The 27,145-nt window shown below is 42.4% G+C and overlaps 1 protein-coding gene across 2 annotated transcripts; it reads right to left on the reverse strand.

The window, feature by feature from the left end:
• Positions 1-2,033: 2,033 nt before the first annotated feature.
• LOC112263646 (ubiquitin-conjugating enzyme E2 Q2) lies at positions 2,034-19,801 on the reverse strand. Of its 2 annotated transcripts, none has more exons than XM_024440125.2 (13): positions 19,230-19,801; positions 18,035-18,139; positions 12,269-12,391; positions 11,291-11,347; positions 10,974-11,114; positions 10,108-10,192; positions 9,931-9,991; positions 9,755-9,845; positions 9,607-9,665; positions 9,297-9,345; positions 9,110-9,205; positions 8,169-8,235; positions 2,034-5,393 (listed from the first exon to the last, which is right to left on the reverse strand). In XM_024440125.2, exons 1-13 carry the CDS (start codon positions 19,386-19,388, stop codon positions 5,362-5,364), a joined length of 1,125 nt encoding a protein of 374 aa, XP_024295893.1. In that variant the 5' UTR covers positions 19,389-19,801; the 3' UTR covers positions 2,034-5,361. The 2 variants fall into 2 exon arrangements, with proteins under 2 accessions (XP_024295893.1, XP_024295892.1); XM_024440124.2 differs by having other exon boundaries at positions 10,959-11,114; positions 19,230-19,800.
• Positions 19,802-27,145: the final 7,344 nt, after the last annotated feature.

Consider the following 27,145-nt stretch of genomic DNA (forward strand, 5'->3'; position numbering starts at 1 on the left):
ATAAGAATTTGTTTATAACTGCCTTGCCTAAAGGCTCAATAAATGAAAAATAAAAAAGATTAGCATGGGCATGATACTAGGAGGAGAATTTATTATGATTAATGCTCAACACAGGCAGCTTCTGATGTCAGAGAACCTGTGAAAGCATCTCTTTCCAGACTATTTAGAGGAACATGTTGACAGCACAATCTGTATAGTTAGGATGCTGAACAGCGAGTAGACTAAAGTTAGAGAACACATAAAAGTATGTCAGATGAAATCCTCACTATGGCTTTGATGTAGTCCCTGACTCTGGGTGATGCTTGTGTATTTGGCTGATGGAAGGCTGCTGGTGCATGTCGAGTTCTGATGGACAACGACTGTTAAGCTTCAGGCTATCAATCAACTTCAGCTGATTCTGTGTGCAACGCAAACTGCAGTGTGTACTAGGATCTGGCCTTGGGTTGAAGGAATAGCCAGCATGAGCCCAGTCTCACTATGGGCTCCGTAGAGGTAATCACAGTGACACGCTCTCCTTCCACCCCCCCCGAAGCCATCCTCGCTGTCACTCTCCAGACTGGCCTGTCAGACCTGGAGCCGGGCAGGCAGTCAGGAGACAGGCTGTGGAGCCACAGATTATGGCCAGAGCCAGGTAATGAGGTTTGCTCCCCTGCAGCCAGAGGTCAGTCAGCCAAGACTTCAGATCAACAAAAAAAGACTGAAATAAAAATACATTTCAATAATAGGCAATTAGCCTTGCTAACCGTGGAGCTCCACTTCCCGCCTGTCTCGCTCTCTTTCCTCCCTCATCCTTTCAGTCAGAGAACTGCTTGCCCTGCATACAAATTATACAGAAATATGATTAAAGCGATGAATGTTTTACAATGGAAAATGTAGTTCGTCTTTGGCATGCCCTGAGACCGTTGTGGGTAGACCTTTTAAGTGAGAGGTTGCTCTGTTTGACTGGGTCCACTCTACCTTGTGATTGGCCAGTGGACTTCAAAAGGCTTTCCAAATGCACAATGTCTGTACTTGATTTGATTGGTTTAGAACCATAACTGTTCATGCAGAGATGAGAACAGCAACCAGTATAGAGGGATTTGAAGGAGGACATGTTGTTTGACTGTCTGAAAAGGAACTGTGTTTATGACTACAGCAATGCTCCTTGTAATAACCCAGGTATTAATTTGGCTTTTACATCAGACTTCATCTATGGGATTGCTCAAACCCTGCTAACTCACTCCACCACTGTGGCTCCAAAGTATTGATGAGGGAATATGAGGCGACCAGACTTGACTTGTGATAGTCATGTCAAAATATCAATCATGAAAACAGCTACTGAGGGAGAATGTTCCAAATGTATCGTATGGACAAAATACAGCATTGAAGTTCCAACAGTGGCCTCCATTCTTAAATGCAAATAGTTTGGAACCACCGAGACTCTTCCTAGAGCTGGCCGCCCGGGCCAAACTGAGCATTCGGCGAAGAAGGGTCTTGGTCAGGGAGGTGACCAAGAACCCGTAGGTCACTAACAAGAGTTCTAAGATTCCTCTATTTTCCAAATGAACCATTTCAATACATTTCTGTAACAATGTTACAGCACCCTCTAGTGGCATCTGCTGCAACCAGAGAAAATACAAACTATTTGTATGGATTTTCTGCCCAAAATATCCCTGATATGTATTGAAGTCAAACCATCTATTGAAGTGGTATCACCATACTAGCCATTCAAGCTCAACTCAGTGTTCCAGATCCAGTGTGATTGCATTGCTCTTCCATTAGCAAAAACATTGCTTTTAGGACTTAAAACACTCAGGAAGCCAATCCTCTCTGCCCTTTTGGTTCTCACTAGAGAACAGCCAAATCTGAATCTCATGCCAAAGGCGAAAGCTGCATCTTTATGTATAGGACACTTGTCATTTTGGCCATCAGATAGTGACAAGTGTCCACTACAAGGGCATATTTATCCCCATTCATGGTTTCAGCCTTAAGCAGAGGGTCCTATATAAAATACTAATACAGCTCTGTATCACATCTCAAATAGTACACAGGAGTATTTAAGAAAATTCTTTATTCATAAACTTGATGCAAGTTTACAAATTACTGTACATGGTCAAAATAACCCTTGCAATGAAAAACAAAAAAAACACAATAAAAGCAAAGCATGCGAACAGTGCAGAACTTTATAGCCCGCTCAGTCGCCAATCACAAAATTAAGCCAGAAAAGGAACCAATAATTAGTTTCAGGTCTCAAACCAAAATCTCCCAAAGCACTGGGTTGTTAGACAACTGGTCTGGATCTGTATAAGAGCTGTAATTCACTGCACAACTGACATTAGAACAGACATGGGGCCTTCCACGGCGTTAAATGCCCATTTGACGTCTGCTCTGATGATACAGGGCTTTAAAATAGTAAGAGGTGGAGTCCCGCTCTGGACAGAATAGTATAGTAGGTCATTCGTTTCCAATCTCATACTTTAAGACACGGGTGGGACGCCCATAAAAGTGGAGACAGCCGTTTTGCAATTTTTATCCTTTAGAACTAACCTGATCTGGTGTCAGACCTACACAAATCGATAAAAAAAGGAATCTGTTCCCAGAGATGGGGTTTACAGAAACCGCATCTACCGACCTGTGAAAACTAATATAGATGATCCAACCAAAACTCTCCAGTCCAAAACACCTTAGTCCCTAGAGGGAAAGTACTTGATGAGATATCTACATGCAAAAGACTACAAAACCAGGAGGTACAGGATCACAATGAAGAGGTCCTAGACTAGAAAAACAAAGACCCAAGACAATGAGGTTAAATGGGTGAGGTAAAGCATTGGTTCACCTTTCAGTGTCACAAAATTGATCTGGAGGGATTGAATGAGAGAGAGCGCAAACATGCCCCTCCCTCATCACTCCACCACACCCTGCTTACCACTACAGTCTTACCAGTCACTACTTTAAAGATATTCAGACAAGCCAAATGGAGAGTGAGCAGGCCAATGGTTACTGCAACAGTTACTGTAATTTATAGGAGGGGAAAACAATTTGGAAGAAAAAAATAGTAACAAAAATAATTGCATCGTGACATTTGTGAAGCAATCCCTTGCTAAGTCAAGTGTGCAGTAGCCATGTATCCCTGAGTTTGCTTCTCCAGAGAACACAGGGAGTTTCTAGCTAGGGCATGTTCACGATGAGGTCAGCCATGTGAGAAAGCAGTGGCACACTTGGTACCAATACATAAAGTCTATGACAATGATCATCGGTTATCCATGTGTAGTAGACATATTTGGTAATGAAGTCAATCACCATATTGGGTTGAATAGTAATAAACCTCTAAATGAGTCTTCAGTGCCACCATTTTGACAGAATGTGATGCATTGTGTTATACAGGTGGGGTAGCTGACATTACAACAAATACAAGGTAGATGGAGCTTAATTATACATTAGATGCCCAAGGGTGACATAGTTCTGGATGAGGTTAGTGTGCTGGGCTGACCAACAGCGTTGAATAAACAAAAAAAAATAGGAATATTTACTAGGAACAAGTTAGTTCCTATGCTGGTTTTTGAGACAGATGTCTAACAAAGTGGATAACACCCCCACAAAAAAACACCTTTTAATGTGTGTAATAACATTAACTCAAAAGCGTCACACAATATACTGCATATTATTCATATAGCTAAGACTTGGCATGCTCCAGGTTTGACAGTGCTGAGGATGGTCATGAGTTAGGGGTTCATGACCCCACTGAAAAGGTTCCTTCCATCACTGACAACAAAGATCATGAGGTGGGCAGGTCATAAGTGAATAATCAGATACAAAATAAAGGTACTAGAGAGGGGAGGCAAAGGATGGAAATCACTGGTGCTCAGTCTTTTGTTGAAGGCATTACTACACACACACACACACACACCTTATAGTCAGACCTGAAAATATCTCTTTAAAATCAACAAATATTTTATTATTGAGCATGTGGTATGAAGTGAAGTCCACTGTAGCAATGAGGGGCATGGATGGGTGATCTGAGTGTGTGAACAAGCTAGTTAGACCATGGATTCAAATGAAGCAGGGGACGGCACCGAGCCGTTTTCAAATTATTGCGTGTACAGATAACTTCCTAACGATTGTGTGCATAGCCTTACTGAAAGGTTCATCAAGTTTGTGTCACCGGGGAAATTAGCCAGCATATCTGGAATGCCCAAAAAGCACCACTGTCGCATTGCGTAAAAGGAATGGTGTCACTTTTGAACATATCAAAACCACTAACAAAAAAATACAAGTATTTCAATTTATACAGGAAAACAATAGTAGTCATTATGCTTACATAAAAACATGGTTTAAAGGTGTTCCTTTTAAATTCTGCAAGAGTATCCATGAAGCAAATGCTTTGTTATCCTACGTCTGAAAATGCACCTTGATTGATGCCCCTGCTATAGCCAAGGGTATACTAACGCAGTCTCGGCCCGCTCGAACCCCAAGACCCACACAAGGTTACATTAAAAACAATTAAATCAATTCTCAGAAATACAACTTTACAAGTTTTACATAGAGTTAAATTCAACTACATTACAGTGATTAAATCCAACCTGCCTTTGCTAAGCCTGGTCATATTTCCGAAAGCAGCCTGAGAGGAGATGGGGCTGGGTGGTGGTGGAGGCGGCCAACACCTCTTGTGCTCAACAGGATAGCCTCCATTAAGCTGTCTCAGTCCCACTTTTGGTAAGGAGTCTATAGCTCTCCATTCAGGGCCTTTGGCTTTTGTAGACCAGGCATTTAAGGAAATAAGCCTCAGGAGGACATGTTATTCCAGAAGGAGGAATCTTGGCAATATACAGATACACAAGCACAGACTTAAGAGGCCATCAATGGCGAGTGAGTTGGTGCTCATTCCCACTACCAGTTTTTCATTGTCTATCCCAGCCTCCAATGTCAACCGTCATTCTCTGTTCCAGTCTGTGGCCGGAGAATCTCAACCCCAGTCACGTAACAGACAGCTTCAGTCACTAATAAAAGCCATGCCTCAACCTTGACCAGAAATCACAGGCAGTAAGTAAGCTCTTCTTTGCTTGCCCAGAGTAGGATTTAAGGGAGTTGCACAAGATATGGAGTTCATTCAATGCTCAAGGGATTAGGGGTGAGATTGTAACAAAGGAAGCGATTGCACAAGTGCGAGAAAGATAAATAGCTAGAGGGTGAATCCACTATTGAGAAGTGGATATGGTCAGTGAGGTGGTTGGTCAGTGGGGGGGGGTTTAACAGAATGAGTGGAACTGGCTGGGGAACAAACTCCCAATGAAAACTCCAGTTAGAGGGAAAAGAAAAGTATGGGGAGGGAAAGGTGTTGACCCTAAGACATGTGGTCCCAGTGGAGGCATGGCAACAGTCCTCTTACCCATCCTCCTTAGGGGGAGTGTACCAGCCTACAAGGATCAGACAAGAGACAGTGCACTCAGTTATACTGGACAAAACAGTCAGTTCATCCTAGACAGTAGGAATGAGCAAAGAGTTGGCTGTATTTTATCTTGACCTAAGAACAATCACTATGGCTGCCATATGAAACCCTCTTGGTACTGGTAATACACTACCAAAAGTATGTAGACACCTGCTCGTTGAACATCTCATTCCAAAATATTGAGCATTAATATGAAGTTGGTCCCCTCTTTGCTACGATAACAGCCTCCACTCTTCTGGGAAGGCTTTGGAACACTGCTGCGGGGACTTGCTTCCATTCAGCCACAAAAGCATTAGTGGGGTCGGGCACTGATGTTGGGCGATGCTGCCTGGCTTGCAGTCGGCGTTCCAATTCATCCCAAAAGGTGTTCGATGGGGTTGAGGTCAGTGCTCGGTGAAGGCCAGTCAAGTTCTTCCACACCAATCTCGACAAACCATTTCTGTATGGACCTCGCTCAGGGGCATTGTCATGCTGAAACAGTAACGGGCCTTCCCCAAACTGTTGCCACAAAGTTGAAAGCACAGAATCTAGAATGTCATTGTATGCTGTATCGTTAAGATTTCCCTTCACTGTAACCAAAGGGGCCTAGCACAAACCATGAAAAACAGACAGACCATTATATCTCCACCAAACTTAACAGTTGGCTATATGCATTCGGCATGCAGCGTTCTTCTGGCATCCGCCATACCCAGATTCGTCCATTGGACTGTCAGATGGTTAAGTGTGATTTATCACTCCAGAGAACGCATTTCCACTGCTCCAGAGTTCAATTGTGGTTAGCTTTACACCACGCCAGTCGACGCTTGGCATTGCACATGGTGATCTTAGGATTGTGTGTGGGTGCTCGGCTACGGTAATCCATTTCATGAAGCTCCTGACGAACAGTTCTTGTGCCAACGTTGCTTCCAGAGACAGTTTGGAACTGGGTAGTGTGTTGCAACCGAGGAAAGACGTTACGCGCTTCAGCACTCGGTGGTCTCGTTCTGTTTGTGTGGCATACCACTTGGCAGCTGTGCCGTTGTTGCTGCTAGATGATTCCACTTCAAAATAACAGCACATACAGTTGGCCCGGGGCAGCTCTAACAGGGGAGAAATTTGACAAACTGACATCTTGTAACGGTGCCACGTTGAAAGTCACAAAGCTTTTCAGTAACAATGTTGGTCTATGGTGATTGCTTGGCTGTGTGCTTTATTTTACACACCTGTCAGCAACGGGTGTGGCTGAACTAGCCGAATCCACTAACTTGAAGGGGTGTCAACATACTTTGGTGTGTGTATGGCCAAATACATTGAAACTCAGTTTCACAATTCCAGACATTTAATCTTAGTATTCTGCTCTGAAATGAGGATATTCATTGGTCCCTTAATAGTACATAAAGATTGTCAGTACAAAGCCGGGTACTTCCAGTTGAAGTCAGAAGTTTACATACACCTTAGCCAAATATATTTAAACACAATATCTGACATTTAATCCTATTAAAAATTCCCTGTCTTAGGTCAGTTAGGATCACCACTTTATTTTAAGAATGTGAAATGTCAGAATAATAGTAGAGAGAATGATTTCAGCTTTTCTTTCTTTCATCACATTCCCAGTGGGTCAGAAGTTTACATACACTCAATTAGTATTTGGTAGCATTGCCTTTAAATTGTTTAACTTGGGTCAAATGTATTGGATACCCTTCCACAAGCTTCCCACAATAAGTTGGGTGAATTTTAGCCCATTCCTCCTGACAGAGCTGGTGTAACTGAGTCAGGTTTGTAGGCCTCCTTGCTCACATACGCTTTTTCAGTTCTGCCCACAAATTCTATGGGATTGAGGTCAGGGCTTTTTGATGGTCACTCTAATACCTTGACTTTGTTGTCCTTAAGCCATTTTGCCACAACTTTGGAAGTATGCTTGGGGTCATTGTCCATTTGGAAGACCCATTTTCGATCAAGCTTGAGATGTTGCTTCAATATATCCACATAATTTTCCTACCACATGATGCCATCTATTATGTTAAGGGCACCAGTCCCTCCTGCAGCAAAGCACCCCCACAACATGATGCTGCCACCCCCGTGCTTCATGGTTGGGATGGTTTTCAGCTTGCAAGCCTCACCCTTTTTCCTCCAAACATAACGATGCTCACTATGGCAAAACAGTTCTGTTTCATCAGACCAGAGGACATTTCTCCAAAAAGTACATACTATTGTTATTACAGATGAACGTGGTACCTTCAGGCGTTTGGAATTTGCTCCCAAGGATGAACCAGACTTAGTCTACAATGTTTTTTGAGGTCTTGGCTGGTTTCTTTTGATTTTCCCATGATGTCAAGCAAAGAGGCACTGAGTTTGAAGGTAGGCCTTGAAATACATCCACAGGTACACCTCCAATTATGTCAATTAGCCTATCAGAAGCTTCTAAAGCCATGACATCATTTTCTGGAATTGTCCAAGCCGTTTAAAGGCACAGTCAACTCAGTGCATGTAAACTTCTGACCCGCTGGAATTGTGATACAGTGAATTAATTATAAGTGAAATAATATGTCTGTAAACAATTGCTGGAAAAATTGTGTGTGTCATGCACAAAGTATATGTCCTAACCAACTTGCCAAAACTAGTTTGTTAACAAGAAATTTGTGGAGTGGTGTATGTAACCTTCCGACTTCAACTGTACATACACACACTGTATGTATGGATGTAGGGATGTAATCTGAAGGTCAAATAGGATACAAGATGTGTAAGTGAACATGGTAACACTCACCGTTCTTTTCATGGATCTGGACCAGGGATTTGTATGACTGCTGTGCTCTGGCAAGATTGTATTGGTTCTGAAACAAAAACAGCACATATATTGAACTTGTGCTTATGAATGCCCCAAGAAGTGTAAAGGTCCATTTATATAATTGGGGAGACACAGGACTAAGCACCATCACGTACAAGTAAATTAGTTTGGTGAAGTCTGACCGTACGGTGGAGGCCTTTCTATCAGCTTCCCCCAAAGAATTTTGCCATGATATCATGCTGTGTTCGCGCCCTCCGATGCAGGTTTATTAAAATTCAGCATAAGAGGAACTGGCTCTTATAAGGCCAGAGTCCTATCAACCCAGTGACAGAAACATTGGTATTCTTATGTTTTTGATTAATAGGTACATTTCTGGCATTCTATTAACCATTTTACCTACCCAACATTAGTAACCTCAGGACAAATATGATAAATACTTTCATTAGACAGGATATGACAATATAGCTAAGTATCAAGTCTTTCTTTGGTGTACATAGTTAGATCCTAACTTTTAAAGAACACAGGTTATCAAGCAAGAGGGCCCAAGATTCCTTGAAACTACAGCTTGTCTATAAATATCCCTGTCATTTGGTTTGCTCCGAAGTCTACTGGGATCCCAGAGCCAGATTAGTGTGACTGTGCTGAGAGAAGAGAGAAATGACAGCATGAAGTGGGCCCGTGTGAAGCGTCAGCATTAAGAGATCAGCAGCATCGCACTGTCCCAGCGGCGCTAAGTAACAATGTCCTGTTTAAATGAAGTGCTGGGGGCTTAGACACATCATTTCCATAGAGCAGCATGGACCAGCTGGCCACACACAGCTCACCCCTTTATTCATGTCAGAACACAGTGTCAATACACCCTGTAGTATACACCATGTTAACACATTTCAAAGCTCTCTGCCCCCTTAAACAATGCTTACCTTATTGGCTCCAAACTGCACTCTGGCTTTTCCCTTGACTAAAGTGGCGTTGATCTGCATGATTACAGACTCTATGGAATAGGCACTGCTCCAGCCCTGAAATCAAGTGGCGATACATCAATGCACTAGCATTTACCTCCACTGTGAAATAACATAAGTTAACTGACATTGAGGTATAAAAACATACCTGTTTTGTGAGAAGCTCCATGCACAGGGCACCCCCTCCAAGAACATAACTTAGAAGACAGCAGGTGAAAGGAAAACATTTTAATGTCTACATATTCTGTGATCAAAAGACCACAATAAATCTCTTATCCACAAGCACAGATGATCTCCTTTTAGCTAAACTGCTAGCCTTTCACTGGCTGTTGACAATTAGTTTAGACCACAAGAGCCCGCCCTTCCTTCACGGTTAAGTGAGGGGAGCAACTCAGTCACAGCGGAAACACTGCAGAAATACAAAGCCATTCCACTCATACGCAGTGAACTGAACTCACCCTCCAGACAGCACAGGAGAAGCCACCCGTACAAATGGTGGATCAAAGGGGAAATTATCCTGCAGGTAGAGCACAAAATAGCATTAAAATGAGAACAGTCAACGCTAACAAACTGTCTCTGCTTCCTAGTATCAGCATTGGTACTTACTTTATATGAGAAGTTGAGCAGAATGTAATCCATTCCCTCCTTTTCCTTTAAAACCTGCAGGTCACTGTGTAGGGGACTGTCTGGATCTACGCTGTTGAGCAAATAGAATGCATCATAATACATCACATGCTAGAATTATACAGTACTGTCAACTCCTATGGTAAACAGTTACTTACGTCCTCAGCTTGACGTGCCATTCATACAAGCTGTCATTGACCAGCTCCACTGAATAGATACCTGGAAGAGAATGCATAGTCTGGTAAGTGACATTCTGAATCAAACTGTCATTTTTGTATTTATTTTTTGCGCGGTATTCTTGGAGCTTTCTAGTGCTGCTGCAGTGAAGTACGTACCCATCTTGTAACTCTGGGACCGGTATATCTCCCGGAGCTCCTTCATGAGGCGGTCTGAAGCCTGCACTGAACCAGACACTGCACCCTGCAACACACAACACACACAGGGTAATACACCGACACCCAAACATGCAGCACATTCAATGATAATAATTCACCTCGACTCCACCACGATTAAATCAAATGTTTACAGGCTCAGTTCAAATATGCTAATAGCTCTGCGTTTAGATAAAACATCTACAAACTCCTATAAATGAACAGTTATTGATCAGCATGGAGACAAAATGCTTCAGAACTAACTGGCAGTATTACAGTTCGCTACAGTATATGGGGAGAATTTCACAGGTTCCATAGCAACGCTCTCATCTGTGATAATGATAGATTTGAAGAGCTGAGCCATTGAATGCAGTAGGGACTGTGGAGGATGAAAGAAGAGTCTCATTTCTAAGTCTCTCAGAGCTGCTCACAGACCTTAGGGGAAACGGCTGTATTCCAAAGCAACAATTAAGAAAGCTATGTGTAAATGTTAGATCATATGATTACAATCAGAATGACTAATTACTGTAATTTAGCCTACGCAATCCATGTTGATTATGTCCTTGTTTACAAATTGGAGTCCTAAACAGCATAATCTGGGTGTATTGCATTGGTAAGAAATTCCATCAGTAAAACACTGATCGAAAAACACATGCATTCAGAACCACCTGAAACTGGTTAGATGCATGCATATTGGCTATATCATAAAATGTCACTAGACATCCCAGTGTAACAGTGCTGGGTCCAGTAAACTGTTCTAAGCCTGACAGATATTCCCCATGCATCCCCCAAAAGCGTATAAAATGTCACCTTACCGAATGAGCACTTACGTTCAAGTGGTCCTGCCTCTGGTTCTTGCGGATCTTCTCCAGGATGGCCAGGTTCTCCTTCTCGATGCCGTCATCCTCAGACTTCTTCCCATCCACTGGCTCCTCCTCTTTCATCTCATAGTGGTCCAGGTCTTCAATGTCCTGCTGACACAACAACAAGATAAGAGCATTAGAAGACATTTTACTTCAAGTTAACACTTGCAAATATGTGTGATTGGTATTGACCATCTAGTCGAGCTTGACATCCAGCATAGCTCAGCTCATATCAGCATGGTAATGTGCAGTGCTATATGGAATGACATTTATTTGAAAAGGACCTCTCCCATTTCCTCTTCTTCCTCCTCTTCGGACGTGACCTCGTCTGTGACCCCATGCTAAAGAAAAAAACAGAGAAAGATGAGTTCATAGACAGTTCAATCTCATTCCTAACATGCCACTGTCACGTCTGAAGTCTGGTAACAAAAAACAGATATTTGTAGGAATGTTCTGAAATGTGCAAAAACCAGTAAGCGAGTCTCTGGGTAGTCAGAAACAACATTCCTCGTCTTGCATAGCACAACAGCGCCTCCCGTCCCCTTTCTTTCAGCCCAAGAATCAATGTTCGCGTTTAAAGCACAGCTGTACAGGCTGCTACTGCTTAACATTCATCCTCTGCTTCGGTCATTCTAATTTCTCAAGTAGACTACATGAGGCTAAGGTTGTGGTATTCATTGGTTGAGGTAAAATATGCTAGCACCTCCCACTGACCACAAGCACAGGAAGAGTCTATTGATTCCATCTCCAGGACTCTGCACTAATCATTAATGTCTGTGCTGATGGACGGTTTCAGGACAGTATTAGGTTCTTCATGCAGGTTTTTAAACCCTTTCATTAGCTAAGTGTCTTCAATCTCCTTGGTAGCTTTGACAATAAAACTAAACAAAAGGATTAGGCACATGACTCACTTTAGGTATGTGAAAGGAGATGGTCTTCATGAAAAAGCCTCTAGGTGTTGTTTTTTATTTAACTAGGAAAGTCAGATAAGAACAAATTCTTATTTACATTGTCCGGAATTGGCCGGAGCAGGCCGTCGACACTGGGCCAATTGTGCGTCGCCCTATAGGACTCCCAATCACGGCCGGATGTGATACAGCCTGGATTCGAACCAGGTACTATAGTGACACCTCTTGCACTGAACCTTAGACCGCTGCGCCACTCGGGAGACCCATACTTCAATGCCATCCAATGGAAAATATATATAGGCCTAGTAGTATTTGAAACCCAGAAAACATTGAGCGGTCATTAGCCGTCCTTACCTTTCGGTCTTGTCCTACAGGGCCAGCAGGGAGGGGCTGGTCCAGCATCTCTACATCTGGGTGCTGGGGCAAGTTGTACAGCCGACAGAGGTCACAGATGAGCCGCTTTAGCTGCTGCAGGAGCTGGGGGACCGAGGGACAGTACCAAAAGGGACAGTTAAGAGTTAGGGAGGTCAGGTAGCACTAGATAACACAGCACAGACATGTCACAGATACATTGCCATGAAAAAGGATATTTTACAACAAATGCTATCAGAGCTTCAACCAATATTAGATAAAGGGAACCTGAGCAAACAAATAAAAATGATAAAACTTGTTTCATTTATTTAATAAAAAAAGTTATGCAACACCCAATGCCTCTTTGTGAAAAAGTAATTAACCCCTTACGCTCAACTGGTTGTGCCACATTTAGCTACATTGACTGCAACCAAACACTTCCTGTAGTCGTTGTTGATCAGTTTTCACCCACTCCTCCATGCAAAACTGATTTAACTTAGCCACATGTGGGTTTTCGAGCATGAACTGCTCGTTTCAGGACTTGCCACAACATCTCAAAATCAGATCTGGACTTTGACTAGGCCGTTCCAAAACAGTGTGTTTTTCAGCCGTTCTGATGTAGACTTGATTGCGTTTTTTCGATCAGTCTTCCTGCATGAACCAGCAACACTTCAGCTTCAGCTCAGACAGCCTGATATTCTCAAGTAGAATTTGCTGATACACAGTAAAATTCACTTCAATGAATGCAAGTCATCCAGGTCCTGATGCAGCAAAGTATCCCCAAACCATCACACTACCACCACACTTGACCATTGGTATGAGATTCTTAATGTGGAACACAGTATCTGGTTTTCACCAGAAAAATAAAGTCTACATCAGAATTGCTGATAAATTGTCCATTAGCAACAAATTGTCCATTTTGGAATGGCCTAGTCATAGTTCAGACCTAAACCCACGAAAGTCTCTGAGTTAAAGCAGTTCTACATGAGTGGGTCAAGATCAGTCTTTCACATCAAATTAACTGCTTCCTGTAGTTGTTGGTTACAGTCATTGCAGGTGGAACAACCAGGTACTTTGTGGAAGGAGAAAATGAACTTTTCCATTGGATGTGGAATAACTTTATTACATATGTTTTTATTTGTACACTCAACTTCCCTTGATCTTATATTAGGTTTTGGTTGAAGATCTGATAACATTCAGTGTAAGAAAATATGCAAAAACAGAACATTAGAAAGGGGGCATATACTTTTTCACTGCATTGTACCTCCACCACAGCACACCCTCAGAGACGACATGAAAGGTAAGATTGCGTCAGGGAATGTCAGACACCTTAGCAACAGTAACTTAGTGCAGAAATGTGTACCTCTGCAAACGTCTCAGTATTGCTATAGAAGAAGCGTATTCTACTGAATGTAGGCCTGGTCCATACATGGTGAAAATATTGTATAATGCATGGTGCAACAGAGAAAATCTAATCACCAAAGATAACTTTAATAAGAGTGCTATAAAATGCAGATCTGGTGGGCTACAAACAGAGCATGCAGTGTGAGTAAGTAGGCCAAGTCAAAGAATGTAGCTACATAAGCAAGATATAGCCTACAGAGAACTCAGCGTTTCCCCTTTCAGCAGCAGCAAAAGATAGGGGGGGGTGAGGGCTTGTCCCCCCGAGAGATTTTGTTTGGTAGAACAACTGAGAAGGGCTCCTGAGTGGCGCAGCGGTCTGAAGCACTGCATCTCAGTGCTAGAGGCGTCACTACAGACCCTGGTTCAATCCCAGGCTGTATCACAGGTTAGGTGAGGGTTTGGCCATCATTGTAAAATAAGAATTTGTTCTTAACTGACTTGCATACCCAAATAAAGGTCACTTGTGATGACTTCAAAAATACATTATATTCCAAAATGAATGAAAATGTTGACACTATTTGAAATAGAAGGGATCGTGCCACTGCATTGTAGGGAGATGAGAAGCAGGCAGTGGCTGTGTGCTCGTGGCTCTCATTTGCACCACTCCTCACTCCGTTCGCTACAAATATACCTTGTAATGCTGATCTTAAAAGGGATTCTCCAGTACTTTTGAAAACACAAAGTAGCACTACAGAGCCACAAGCGGTTCCTGAAAGTTGCATACCACAACCTTTTACAGAATTATAACGCAGCTTCAGTAACACATAAATAGCGACAATTGGTAACTTTTCAGAAAATTTGAAAAAAAGCGACAGAATTCTGCTCCGGCATAAAATGTTCTGTATTTTTTCCCTTCACCTTAAAGTACTTTTTTTTAGGAGAGATTGGTCTCCGTGCAGGCAGCAGCTCAAAATAGTTTGATTGAGAGTTCTGGTTGTCTAGTAATGGACGTTAGTACCGCTTCAGAAGCCTCATTCCTTTAAGTAAAACGCCCGTTCATATCTCCAGAGAAGGTTTCGTGTCGGCATTTAAAAATACGTGGTGTAGCCTACCCTAATAGACAGACAAACCAGCCATAGCGCTTTCAAGCGACCACATTCCAGTATGTCTGAAAAGGGTTATCGATAAAGGATAGTGAGCCTATTGTAAGGTAAAAAAATAAAGATAAAAAAGATTAGGCTACCCCGTGCTCACAAAACTAGCCCAAAGATACCTCCATCCCGGCAACACACAAAATGTAGGCTAATTGAGGTAAGACAGTAATTCCTCTCAAATTATGCATGTATGAACTGCACATTGACATCTAGCCCAGAGTTGTAAAAAAATTACTTAGTAGGCTAATAATCGGAGCGAGTCTTTAAAGGGACAGGGCTTAATTGCCGAATCTTGCACTTTTCCTACTTACCCAGAGTCAGATGAACTCATGTGCAGTTTGAAGGTAGTGTCGCAAACCACTGCTAACTAGCATTTGCACTAACACAAGTTGGCAACTTCCTTCAAACTGCATGTAGAGATACAAAAAAAATGGTATTCATGAATTCATCCGACTCTGGGTATGTAGAAAAGGGCTTAATTGCCAAGTCTCCGCTGCTAAATAAATATAGGGGAAACACTGGAGAACTGCTTGGTACAAAAATTGTAATTTCAAAGGTAATTTTGTTTTGCTAGCAGAGACTGGAATATGTTCGGCTTCATCAATAAGTACATTGACGACATCGTCCCCACAGTGAGTGTACGTACATATCCCAACCAGAAGCCATGGATTACAGGCAACATCCGCGTCGAGCTAAAGGATAGAGCTACTGCTTTCAAGGAGCGGGACACTAATCCGAACGGCTAATAAGAAATCCCGAAAGACCTCAGACGAACCATCAAACAAGCAAAGCGTCAATAGAGGACTAATATTGAATCCTATTACACTGGCTCTGATGCTCGTCGGAAGTGGCAGGGCATGAAAACTATTAGACTACAGATGCAAAACCAGCCGCGAGCTGCCCAGTGACGCGAGCCTCCCAGACAAGCTAAATGCCTTTTATGCACGCTTCGAGTCAAGCAACACTGCATGAGAGCATGCATAAGAGCCCCAGCTGTTCTGGATGACTGTGTGATAACGCTCCTCGGTAGCCGATGTGAGCAAGACCTTTAAACAGGTCAACATTCACAAAGCCGCAGGGGCAGACGGATTACCAGGACATGCACCCAAAGCATGTGTGGACCAACTGGCAAGTGTCTTCACTGACATTTTCAACCTCTCCCTGACCGAGTCCGTAATACCTACATGTTTCAAGCAGACCACCATAGTCCCTGTGCCCAAGAAAGTGAAGGTAAACTGCCTAAATGACTACCGCCCCGTAGCACTCACATCGTAAGCCATTAAGTGCTTTGAAAGGCTGGTCATGGCTCACATCAACACCATCACCCCGGAAATCCACAGATGACACAATATCAATCGCACTGGACACTGCCCTTTCCCACCTGGACAAATGGAAAACCTGTGAGAATGCTGCTCATTAACTACAGCTCAGCATTCAACACCATAGTGCCCACAAAGCTCATCACTAAGCTAAGGACCCTGGACCTAAACATCTCCCTCTGCAACTGGATCCTTGACTTCTTGACGGACCACCCCCAGGTGGTAAAGGTAGGCAACAAAACGTCTGCTACGCTGATCCTCAACACTGGGGCCCCTCAGGGGTGTGTGCTTAGTCCCCTCCTGTACTCCCTGTTCACCCACAAGTGTGTGGCCATACACGACTCAAACACCATCATTAAGTTTGCTGATGACACAACAGTGGTAGGCCTGGTCACCGACAACGATAAGACCGCCTATGCCTATAGGGAGGTGGTCAGAAACCTGGCAGTGTGGTGCCAGGACAACAACCTCTCCCTCAAATTGAGCAAGACAAAGGAGCTGATCGTGGACTACAGGAAAAGGCGGCCGAACAGAACCCCATTAACATTGCGGGGCTGTAGCGGAGCGGGTCGAGAGTTTCTATCATGGTCCAAACACACCAAGACAGTCGTGAAGGGGCATGACAACAGATCCTCAACATCCCCAAAAGGTTCTACAGCTGCACCATCGAGAGAATCCTGACCGGTTGCATCACCGCCTGGTATAGTAACTGCTCGGCATCTGACCGTAAGGCGCTACAGAGGGTAGTGCGTAAGGCCCAGTACATCACTGGGGCCAAGCTTCCTGCCACCCAGGACCTATATACTATGCGGTGTCAGTGGAAAGTCTCAAAATTGTCAAAGACTACAGTCACCCAAGTCATGGACTTTTCTCTGCTCCCCGCACTGCAAGCGGTACCAGAGCATCAAGTCTAGGACCCAAAGGCACCTTTAAAACTGGCCACGCCATAAGGCACGCCATAAAACTGGCCACCGGATTATTTACATTGACACCCCCACCCCTCCATTTGTTTTTTTACACTGCTGCTACTCACAGTTTATCATCTATTCAGTCACTTCACCCCTACCTACATGTACAAATTTCCCTCGACGAACATGTAACCCCGCACATTGACTCTGTACCGGTACCCCCTGTATATAGCCTCATTATTGTAATTTTATTGTGTTATTTTATTCATTTTTTGTTTTACTTTAGTTTATTTGGCAAATATGTTCTTAACTCTTTCTGGAACTGCACTGTTGGTTAAGGGCTTGTAAGTAAGCATTTCACAGTAAGGCCAACAGGTGTTGTATTTAGTGCAGGTAACAAATGATTTGATCTCAAATATTCACATGACAAGGCCCTTTGGCCTGCTGAAACTGTCACTGTGGCAGTGTGCCTGTCAAAAAGACCCATCCCTCTGATTCCACATCAGAGGCACTCTCAACACTCACACCAAACATGACAGAGGGCTGTTCTATGATGTTTGAGTGACGTGAGGGTGACTTCAAAAGCCTCCTCTGTCTAACAGCTAGAACTAAGACAAGAGGAAAGAGGCAGAGAACAGCCCTGAATTGGTCTGACATCCATCTCCCTTTAACCTCCAATACCAGTTGGAACAGCAGTATGAAATAGGGGAGTTGAGTGACAGCTAGGCTATCAGAAATGCTTTACCCAACAACACCAAAACAGGTATGGTTAATTAGTCATAAGAAGAGATGCGATGGTTCGAAAATCAACCCATTTTTAATTGCTCCGCATAACACAGTTGAAGTTGATTCGATTAATATTCATGTTGTATAATATGGTTGTTTTAGTTTGGATACAAGCATCTGCTAAACAACAAAATTGTAATTGTAAACAAATACTTCAAATCTATTGTCATAATCCAGTTTCATTATTTAAACACTGGGAAATATCCTTCCTAATCATCCAAATACTAGATCAAAGGCTGGGATTGAAATGGATCTTACCAGGGTGCTGCCCTTTCTGACATCCTCCAGGCGTTCCAACACTTGTGTCAGGCTCGGGTCATCAGAGTCCACAAACCAGATTGGAGGTGTGGAGGGGTACGACTCCTGTAAGACATGGGTTTCAATGAGGATGAGAGAAGCAAACAAATAAATCAGCATTATACGACTGTGAAATGTGATAATTGTTTGGAAAATTGAAATTAAACAGGTGTGACATTGACGTGTCAATCAAGCCTGGGAAATCTCAAGTCATTTTAAACAGAAAAAATAAATATCTGATTACTACTTTACATTACCTGAAGCTAAATTAATGTGTTGTGTGATGGTGTGTTGTGTGATGTTGTGTGATTAATGTGTTGTGTGATGGATTTCACATTCCTTATAGAATGTTAACAAGCCAAGTAAACGTTAAGAGCACTGAATTCAATCAGTATGCTGGTCAAACGAACGTAGCAAATTGGAAAATACAAACCAATAGCATAACGTTACAGCTAGCAGATCACCGTCTGTTCACAAGACCAGAAGCTGTTTATTTGACAAGTGATGCTTTTGAATCATGCTAGCTAGCAATTATTTACTGACGTCATTAGTATAGCTAACTTAGTACTTACTGTGTTGATCATGACCATGAAGCATGAAAATATAACAACCACTACGTTAGCTAGCTAGTTAGTTGATTGTCAAACAAGTTAACGTTAGAAAATACTGAAGTGTAGATAGCTAACGTTAACAATGTTCATCAGTGACGCAGAAAGCGTGCCTAGCCTAGGCCCTAGCATAATGTCATGCCAGTTTCAGGATAACTCTTAGGCTAAAATCAACAGGCTTGCTTGTATTTCAGTATTTTAGCTAGCTAACGTTAAGTACGTAGCCTACAATAGTAATATGCAAGTATTTTTACTCATACTAAGTCACTATACTAGAAACAAGTCAGCTACCGTTAGCTAGCTTGCTAACATGCAAATATTTAGACTCCCACTGGAAGTAGAAACAAGTCAAACAAAAACATTGCATGGCTAAAGTAGCTAAATGATAGCTGGCTAACGTTCGACTGGCCACAATTTGCTGAGTGTTTCTTTAACCATCTGTCCCCGTTCGCCTGTCCCGCACCGCCAGGCAAAATAACTGCGTGTTCTGAGCTAACCTACTGTAACTAGTTACCGCGTTAGACATGTCGCCTCGTTTCCCTGCTTACCGTAATGTTGCAATGTATAATCAACAGTTTTTCTCCAGTCACATTAAACTGACAGTTTAGCTCATCCGGTTTCCAGTCAATAATTCTGAATCGTTCGTGGTTTGGATCAAAAATGGACTCCAGAAACTTCAGTTCGGCCTTCAGCCCCGAAACCGACATCTTCCACGCATCTCCGGCTGGGCTGCTGGGGAGGAGTGAAGTCGGGACTAAAACTGCTGCCACACAGTCGAGTCCCAAATCAAGCCTTTTAAAACAACGTAATGTCAAAGCGCCTTCAACACAGGTTCGCTAGCTCAATAACAACGCCGTGATTACTCGTCCGTTGTCTTTCCGTTTAGCTAATATTGTTGTTGATGTTAGCCTTCTGATAGTACAATTTCAAGACCATACAATGTGACTTGGTTGAGTATTCACAGTTCTTTCAATTAGTTGCGTATTTGTTTCGCCGGTCAACAAACTGATCATGATAATGCCCGCAAAATTATAACCCAACGCAGTCACAGTGTGTCGTTGATCCCCAGCGCTCAATTGTGATTTCGTCTGGGGTTTAAAGATGGCGTTTTCCCGAGCCTGCAGAATCCCAGCATCCAGTGCGTGCTCAGTTGAGGGGCGGAGGTTAGAACACCAAAATATATAAATCACTTAGACAACTTTGAAACATTTTGTCACAGCAGTCTTTCTGTGTGGTGACTGAGTGAAGTAAACCGTCCTTACCTGGAGCATATTGTTACTAAAATTATAAACGTGTAGCTGGCCAAAGGTAGTCATTTTCCAAGTGGAAGTGTATGCCAATAAAACCATATTTATAATTTAATTGATGACAAGGCAAACTAATCTAATTGGATTGGCTGGCTGATGAGAGAGCTGTCTGACTTTTTAGGGGGTCTTTAATTCACCTTTAGCCATCATTTTTGTTGAAGACTGACTTGTTGAGAACACACTACAGATGTCTGTCCTACATTATTGTAGCTATGCCCTTGCACCAGAAGATGTCAGTGTACTACTCTTTTTTTAGTTAAATGTTTTTTTAACAAAAAAACTGAACTCAAACAGTAGCTTCTCAACTTAACAAAGCATCATGATGTGATGATGATCATTACACAGCACTCTCTGCATTGTAATTCTCGATTTAGTCACACCAACTCCTCACTTAAATGGACAGTGAAAGAATGATGAACCAGGACTTAATCATTGGGTGATGGTAGTCTGATCATCAGCTAATTATGTCTTACAGTCAATATAATAGTAAATATGCTTGTGACAGGTGCAAGTTCACAAGTTATATGATATGTGAATTGTCTACTGAAGATTTGGATGGGGCGGCAGGTAGCCTAGCGGTTAAGAGCATTTGGCCAGTAACTGAAAGGTCACTGGTTGGATTCCCCAAGTCAACTAGGTGACAAATCATTCAATGTGCCCTTGAGCAAGGCACTTAACCCTAATTGATGCTGTAAGTTGCTCTGGATAAGAGTGTCTGCTAAATTACTACATTTTTTTTCTTTCTAATGGATGGAATCTTTGGAACTATCACGATGCAGCGAGCCCCTCTCAGTTCATCTAAGAATGGCAGCTGTGTGGGGAGATGAGGCTGAACAGAGGGTGGTCCAGTCAGAGGAGAGGAAGATGAGAAAGGCCTCAAATTCAACTGGACAACCAGAATGGGATTCATTGAGCATGCCAAACGTTAAAAGTAAACAATCAAGGCAACCCCTGAGGAGTAAGCCTGTTACCGAGAGATGAGCGAGTGCAGCTGACTGAACGAGGAGAATGCAGTGCTGTCAGCTCCAATCACACCGTCACAAGGCCTGCCCTGCAGCTCAAGAGAAAGAAACTTCCCCGTGGCCCTTCTTCAAACCCCAAACAACAACCAAGGCAGAACGTGTGAGTACATGAGCACTGCAGTGCAGGACACAAGCAACAGTCATGAGCAAACTAAACCCCTGAGATCTGTTACATTTAGACCAAGGTGATTTCCACATAACCCAACTCTGTTTTTGGTTTATTTCATGTAATAACATTTTTATTTCAATTCAGAAAATCATTGAAAGTTGTTGAAATTATATAGGCTAGATGGGCTTTCCACTTTTCAGCAGCAAATTACACTGAGTGTACAAAACATTAGGAACACCTTCTTAATATTGAGTTGCTCCTGGCAGCCATTACCATACCCCGTTCAAAGACACTTAAACATTTTGTCTTGCCCATTCACCCTCTGAATGGCACATATACACAATCCATGACTCAATTGTCTCAAGGCTTAAAAATCCTTCTTTAACCTGTCTCCTCCCCTTCATCTACAACGATTGAAGTGGATTTAATAAGTGACATCAATAAGGAATCATAGCTGGATTCAAGTGTTCTTAATGTTTTGTACACACAGTGTACGTTGGCATTCATTTTGCCACTACCAAACTAGAGTATATTGGCCACCAGATGGTAGTAGACACCAACATTATATTCCATAAACCTCAAATTTACCAATTGTATTTTTCAAAATGCTGTAATAGGAAAGGCAAATGGCCATCACTAGAGAAGGAGCAGGCTCTCTGCCAAAAACCTGCCAAATCACATGCACAGGAAGCCTACAATAGGCATTCCATACTGCTTTAGTCATTAGCAGCTTAAGGGGACGATGACAAGTCCTCTTTTTCTCTCCAGAGAGGCAGGAGTGGATGGAGGTGACCCCGAGGAGAGGCTGTCTGAATTGTTGTTCTCCACATGCCACTATCCCCAGCCTGTTGTGGCTCCTCTTCTGTCTGGAGTCAGTGCTCATTGACACCATGATCCATCTTCATCCTCAAATGCAGATTGGGATTAGGGAGATTGCATTTTTAGAAATAGCTACAACCTCGTGTCTGCCAGTGAGGGATGGCTGTGTGATTGGGGTTATGGCAACACTGCAGTTGCATCATTCATATAAATAGTGGCTTGAATGCATGCAAGCATTATTAAAAACATCTGTCACTGTAGCACCTCCCATGTGTGCTCTGAACTGGTGCTGCGTCATTTGTCACCCATGGTCATTGAGAATCATAGGCTTCGGTTGTGTGCGAGTGCGCTGACATACTGGCTTGTGCTGACATACTGGTAGTGGTCCAAACACTTAAAAGACACACCCTAGCCACTCATCCCTCAAATTAAGTGGACACTTCTGATGATGTATCATGACGTCTGACGAGTATACGCTTGCGGGGCAAATACTTGATACACAAACAGAAATTCCAAAATTCTATACCAAAATTACACATTTTTCTGATTGAATTCAACTATCTTATTAAAACATTAGCCCTAGTGAATAACAAAAAGAATAACATCTTCCTGAATCATTATAATAAGATTTTTTCAGAGTGAATACAATTGCACTAAAATTGTTTATTTTTTGTATTATTTTATTGATCTTTTTTGTATTTGAGTATTTTCTTGTTAATACCTGTGTTTTGTTAGACATGTTTGATGTAGCAATGTAAGTACATTTTTGTATTATGAATAAACAAATTATTCCTAAATAAAATAAAAATAAAAAATATTTTAAAAGGCGCAAGGGAGAAAGGAATGATTTTTCAATGGACCGCACTTGCCCGGAAATTCATCACTCGTTCATCCCGTGATTATTGTGTTTTCAGCCACCAGAAGCATGTGTATGCTTTATATGCGCTACAGTCAATTATGTTTGCATGTCTACTTATGTTAACTATATAATTATTAATATACGCCTACTGTATGATAGCTAGCGAATTAATTAGCTAACTAGCCGGAACTTCTAAAGAAGGAAAATGTTCCAAAAATTTCCAAAAGATAACCAAACAAAAACATAATTACTTTTACGGGACGTGTTTGTGCCGTCATGTGCATTAGTAGCACAATTAAACTTTTTACATTCGTTTTAACTTACGTTGTTGACTTCTCCGTTGATATTGTTTTTAAGTTTTGGCGGACTTTTCTTAGCGGATGAACAATCGTCACAAATTTAATTATGGGGAGTTTCAGGTCCCGGATTGAACATAATTGTACACTTGCAAAGTCGACTTAAAACAAGTGCTTACGTTGCAAACTTCCCTTGCTTGGCTAATCATTTGTATCGCTCACCTAGATGGCAACGGGGATTCCCCCAAGGGCATAAGGCGAGGATAAGTGGACAAGGGTGTGTTTCTTAAGTGTTTGAACCGCTACCACTGTATGTTCATTAGTGACTTTGTGTGTAATGTATTTACAAAGTTGCTTCCATCCATAGAGACAAATCAACCCTATCGTAAATATGTTATATCGTGTCCAAAGTCACACTCCCTGAATCACTGGACAGATTGAATTGCTCTTGATTAATTTGGAGAGGGACTGAATGGGACTGGAGTGGATGTGGCTGGCAGGGGATGAGAATTAGCATGAATACACTTGGTTCCATTCCTACATTTCATTACCTACTACTCGATTGGTGCTTTCCTATTGATCGGAATAGCAATTGTTGAATTGGCCATTACACTTTTGTGATTAACATCTCTCTTGTTAACCTTTCTAACTAACACTTCATACCTGTGCATTAACCCAATCATGGTAAGACTTTTGATTGTGTTGACATTAGGTAACGTGTGGTTAAGTCTGTGGATCCAAAAGCCACATAAGGCCCCAATTCTTATACCACAGAACACCAAGTAGGGACAATAAAAGGTATGTAAAGGTTGCCTGAACTCCACGACCCATCTGGCAGGTCACTCAGGAGGCTCTGCAAAAGCCAGGGTTCCAGCCCTGTGCACAGGGTCATTTATTTGTGTGGCTTTGGGCAGGGAATGGGGCTGGTAGTGGTCCTTGTCCTGTGTGTACATGTTTTCCTACATTATTAGGAACAGAATGTCATGACAGATCACCAGAATGTCCTGAAAAGGTAGGAAAACAAGAATTTGTTAAAATTATATTTTAGACTTAAAGGTTAGGTTTAGGGGTTAGGGGAAAATAGGATTTTGAATGGGAATTCATTTTTATTCCTCAAAAAGTCCAGAAAATTCACATAAAAAAGCTGTGTGTGTGAGAGAGAGAGAGATGAATTGGCTAAATAATAATTCATTTTGAGTAGGTCTCAGAATTATACATTGGCTTATTGGTCAGTTGAAGTAAGGGTTTGTATTTTCCTTTAGTTTCATCTCTATTCACAAAATAATATTGATGCATTTCAAGAGAATCTCAGATTTATTATTGCAGGTAGATTTGTGGTTTTATCTATTTAATAGTTTGCATAATTTCTAATCCCCCTTATTTTTTGTATTTGCCCAACCCTACCACCCTTCCCTGATTGGGGTAAACTAATTAACAGCAAAACTTCTGCTGCTAATTACAGCTATTTTCACTCACTTGTACATGTAATAAAAAATTATACATATATTCCTAATTTCCTCTTTCTGCAAGTGAAGGATTTTCACCTACAGTGGCCAATCCACCATTCATTCTCATTTTAAATCCAACCCTCCGATGTCCACAGATTAACCCACCTTTCCTAGTATAATGGCATTTGCTATTTTCTCAATACATCCCTCCGTTTTACTGTAATTTCTTACGATTGTCTTGAACCTCCCTATTTGTAACATTACCGATATTGCCCTAAAAATAAATACATTACCCAAGAGTATAATTGTCACGCCCTGGTCTTAGTATTTTGTGTTTTCTATTTATTTTGTCAGGCCAGGGTGTGACATGGGTTTATTTTGTGTTGTGTTTTTGTATTGGGGTTTTAGTTGGTATTGGGATTGTGGCTGAGTAGGGGTGTCTAGCATAGTCTATGGTTGCCTGAGGCGGTTCTCAATCAGAGTCAGGTGATTCTCGTTGTCTCTGATTGGGAACCATATTTAGGTAGCCTGGGTTTCACTGTTGGTTTTGTGGGTGATTGTTCCTGTCTCAGTGTGCTTGTATTTCACCAGATAGGCTGTATAGGTTTTCACGGTTTTTGTATTTGTCGTGTTTATTCATTCATTTAACATGTATCGAACTAACCACGCTGCATTTTGGTCCGACTCTCCTTCGACGGATGAAAGCCGTAACAATAATGATATTTTCCATTGACTGATCGTGGGTTTTCAGATCACCGAACAATACAGTTTTTAGGTCCATCTGAACCCTGATATTATGACACAATATACAGTACTGCAAGGCATCATTGATGTCGGAAAAGGTTACAAAAATATGTACTCTTTTCGTGGTATTTAAGGTCATCACATTTATCACTTTAAATGAGTGAGAACGGAGCTAAAGTCACTCCTCGTGACATTCTAAGGATTGGCCCAGACCCCAATAACAGTACTATCAACCGAGAGGATAATGCCAAGTATTATTAACCACAAAAACTCAATTATGATCCTGACCTTATCCTCTTTTATAGAAAAGGCAATCGTTATACACTGAGTATACCACCACCCAGCCTATACTAAAAGACAGCTTTTATGACAGTAATATATTTCCCTCTCTTGAGTACACGTAATTGCATGTGACCACCATGAAACCACTGAACAATTCATTGTTAGAATAAACTCTGCAAAAAAAGAAATGTCCCTTTTTCAGGACCCTGTCTTTCAAAGATAATTTGTAAAAATCCAAATAACTTCACAGATCTTCATTGTAAAGGGTTTAAACACGGTTTTCCATGTTTGTTCAATGACCCATAAACAATGCATGAACATGCACCTGTGGAACGGTCGTTAAAACACTAACAGCTTACACATGGTAGGCAATTAAGGTCACAGTTATGAAAACTTAGGACACTAAAGAGGCCTTTCTACTGACTGAAAAACACCAAAAGAAAGATGCCCAGGGTCCCTGCTCATCTGCATGAACGTGCCTTAGGCATGATGCAAGGAGGCATGAGGACTGCAGATGTGGCCAGGGCAATAAATTGCAATGTCCGTACTGTGAGACACCTAAGACAGTGCTACAGGGAGACAGGACACACAGCTGATCGTCCTCGCAGTGGCAGACCACGTGTAACAACACCTGCACAGGATCGGTACATTCGAACATCACACCTGCGGGACAGGTACAGGATGGCAACAACAACTGCCCGAGTTACACCAGGAACGCACAATCCCTCCATCAGTGCTCAGACTGTCCGCAATAGGCTGAGAGAGGCTGGACTGAGGGTTTGTAGGCCTATTGTAAGGCAGGTCCTCACCAGACATCACCGGCAACAACGTCGCCTATGGGCACAAACCCACCGTTGCTGGACAAGACAGGACTGGCAAAAAGTGCTCTTCATTGACGAGTCGCAGTTTTGTCTCACCAGGGGTGATGGTCGGATTCGCGTTTATCGTCGAAGGAATGAGCGTTACATTGAGGCCTGTACTCTGGAGCGGGATCGATTTGGAGGTGGAGGGTCTGTCATGGTCTGGGGCGGTGGGTCACAGCATCATCGGACTGAGCTTGTTGTCATTGCAGGCAATCTCAACGCTGTGCGTTACAGGGAAGACATCCTCCTCCCTCATGTGGTACCCTTCCTGCAGGCTCATCCTGACAGGACCCTCCAGCATGACAATGCCACCAGCCATATTGCTCGTTCTGTGCATCAGTGTTCTGCCATGACCAGCGAAGAGCCCGGATCTCACGTCCGGGACCTGTTCGATCAGAAGGTGAGGGCTAGGGCCATTCCCCCCAGAAATGTCCCGGAACTTGCAGGTGCCTTGGTGGAAGAGTGGGGTAACATCTCACAGCAAGAACGGGCAAATCTGTTGCAGTCCATGAGGAGGAGATGCACCGCAGTACTTAATGCAGCTGGTGGGCACACCAGACACTGACTGTTACTTTTGATTTTGACCTCCCCTTTGTTCATGGACATATTATTCAATTTCTGTTAGTCACATGTCTGTGGAACTTGTTCAGTTTATGTCTCAGTTGTTGAATCTTGTTATGTTCATACAAATATTTACGCATGTTAAGTTTGTGAA

This window comes from Oncorhynchus tshawytscha, linkage group LG12, assembly GCF_018296145.1.
Source record: "Oncorhynchus tshawytscha isolate Ot180627B linkage group LG12, Otsh_v2.0, whole genome shotgun sequence".
NCBI lineage: Eukaryota > Metazoa > Chordata > Actinopteri > Salmoniformes > Salmonidae > Oncorhynchus > Oncorhynchus tshawytscha.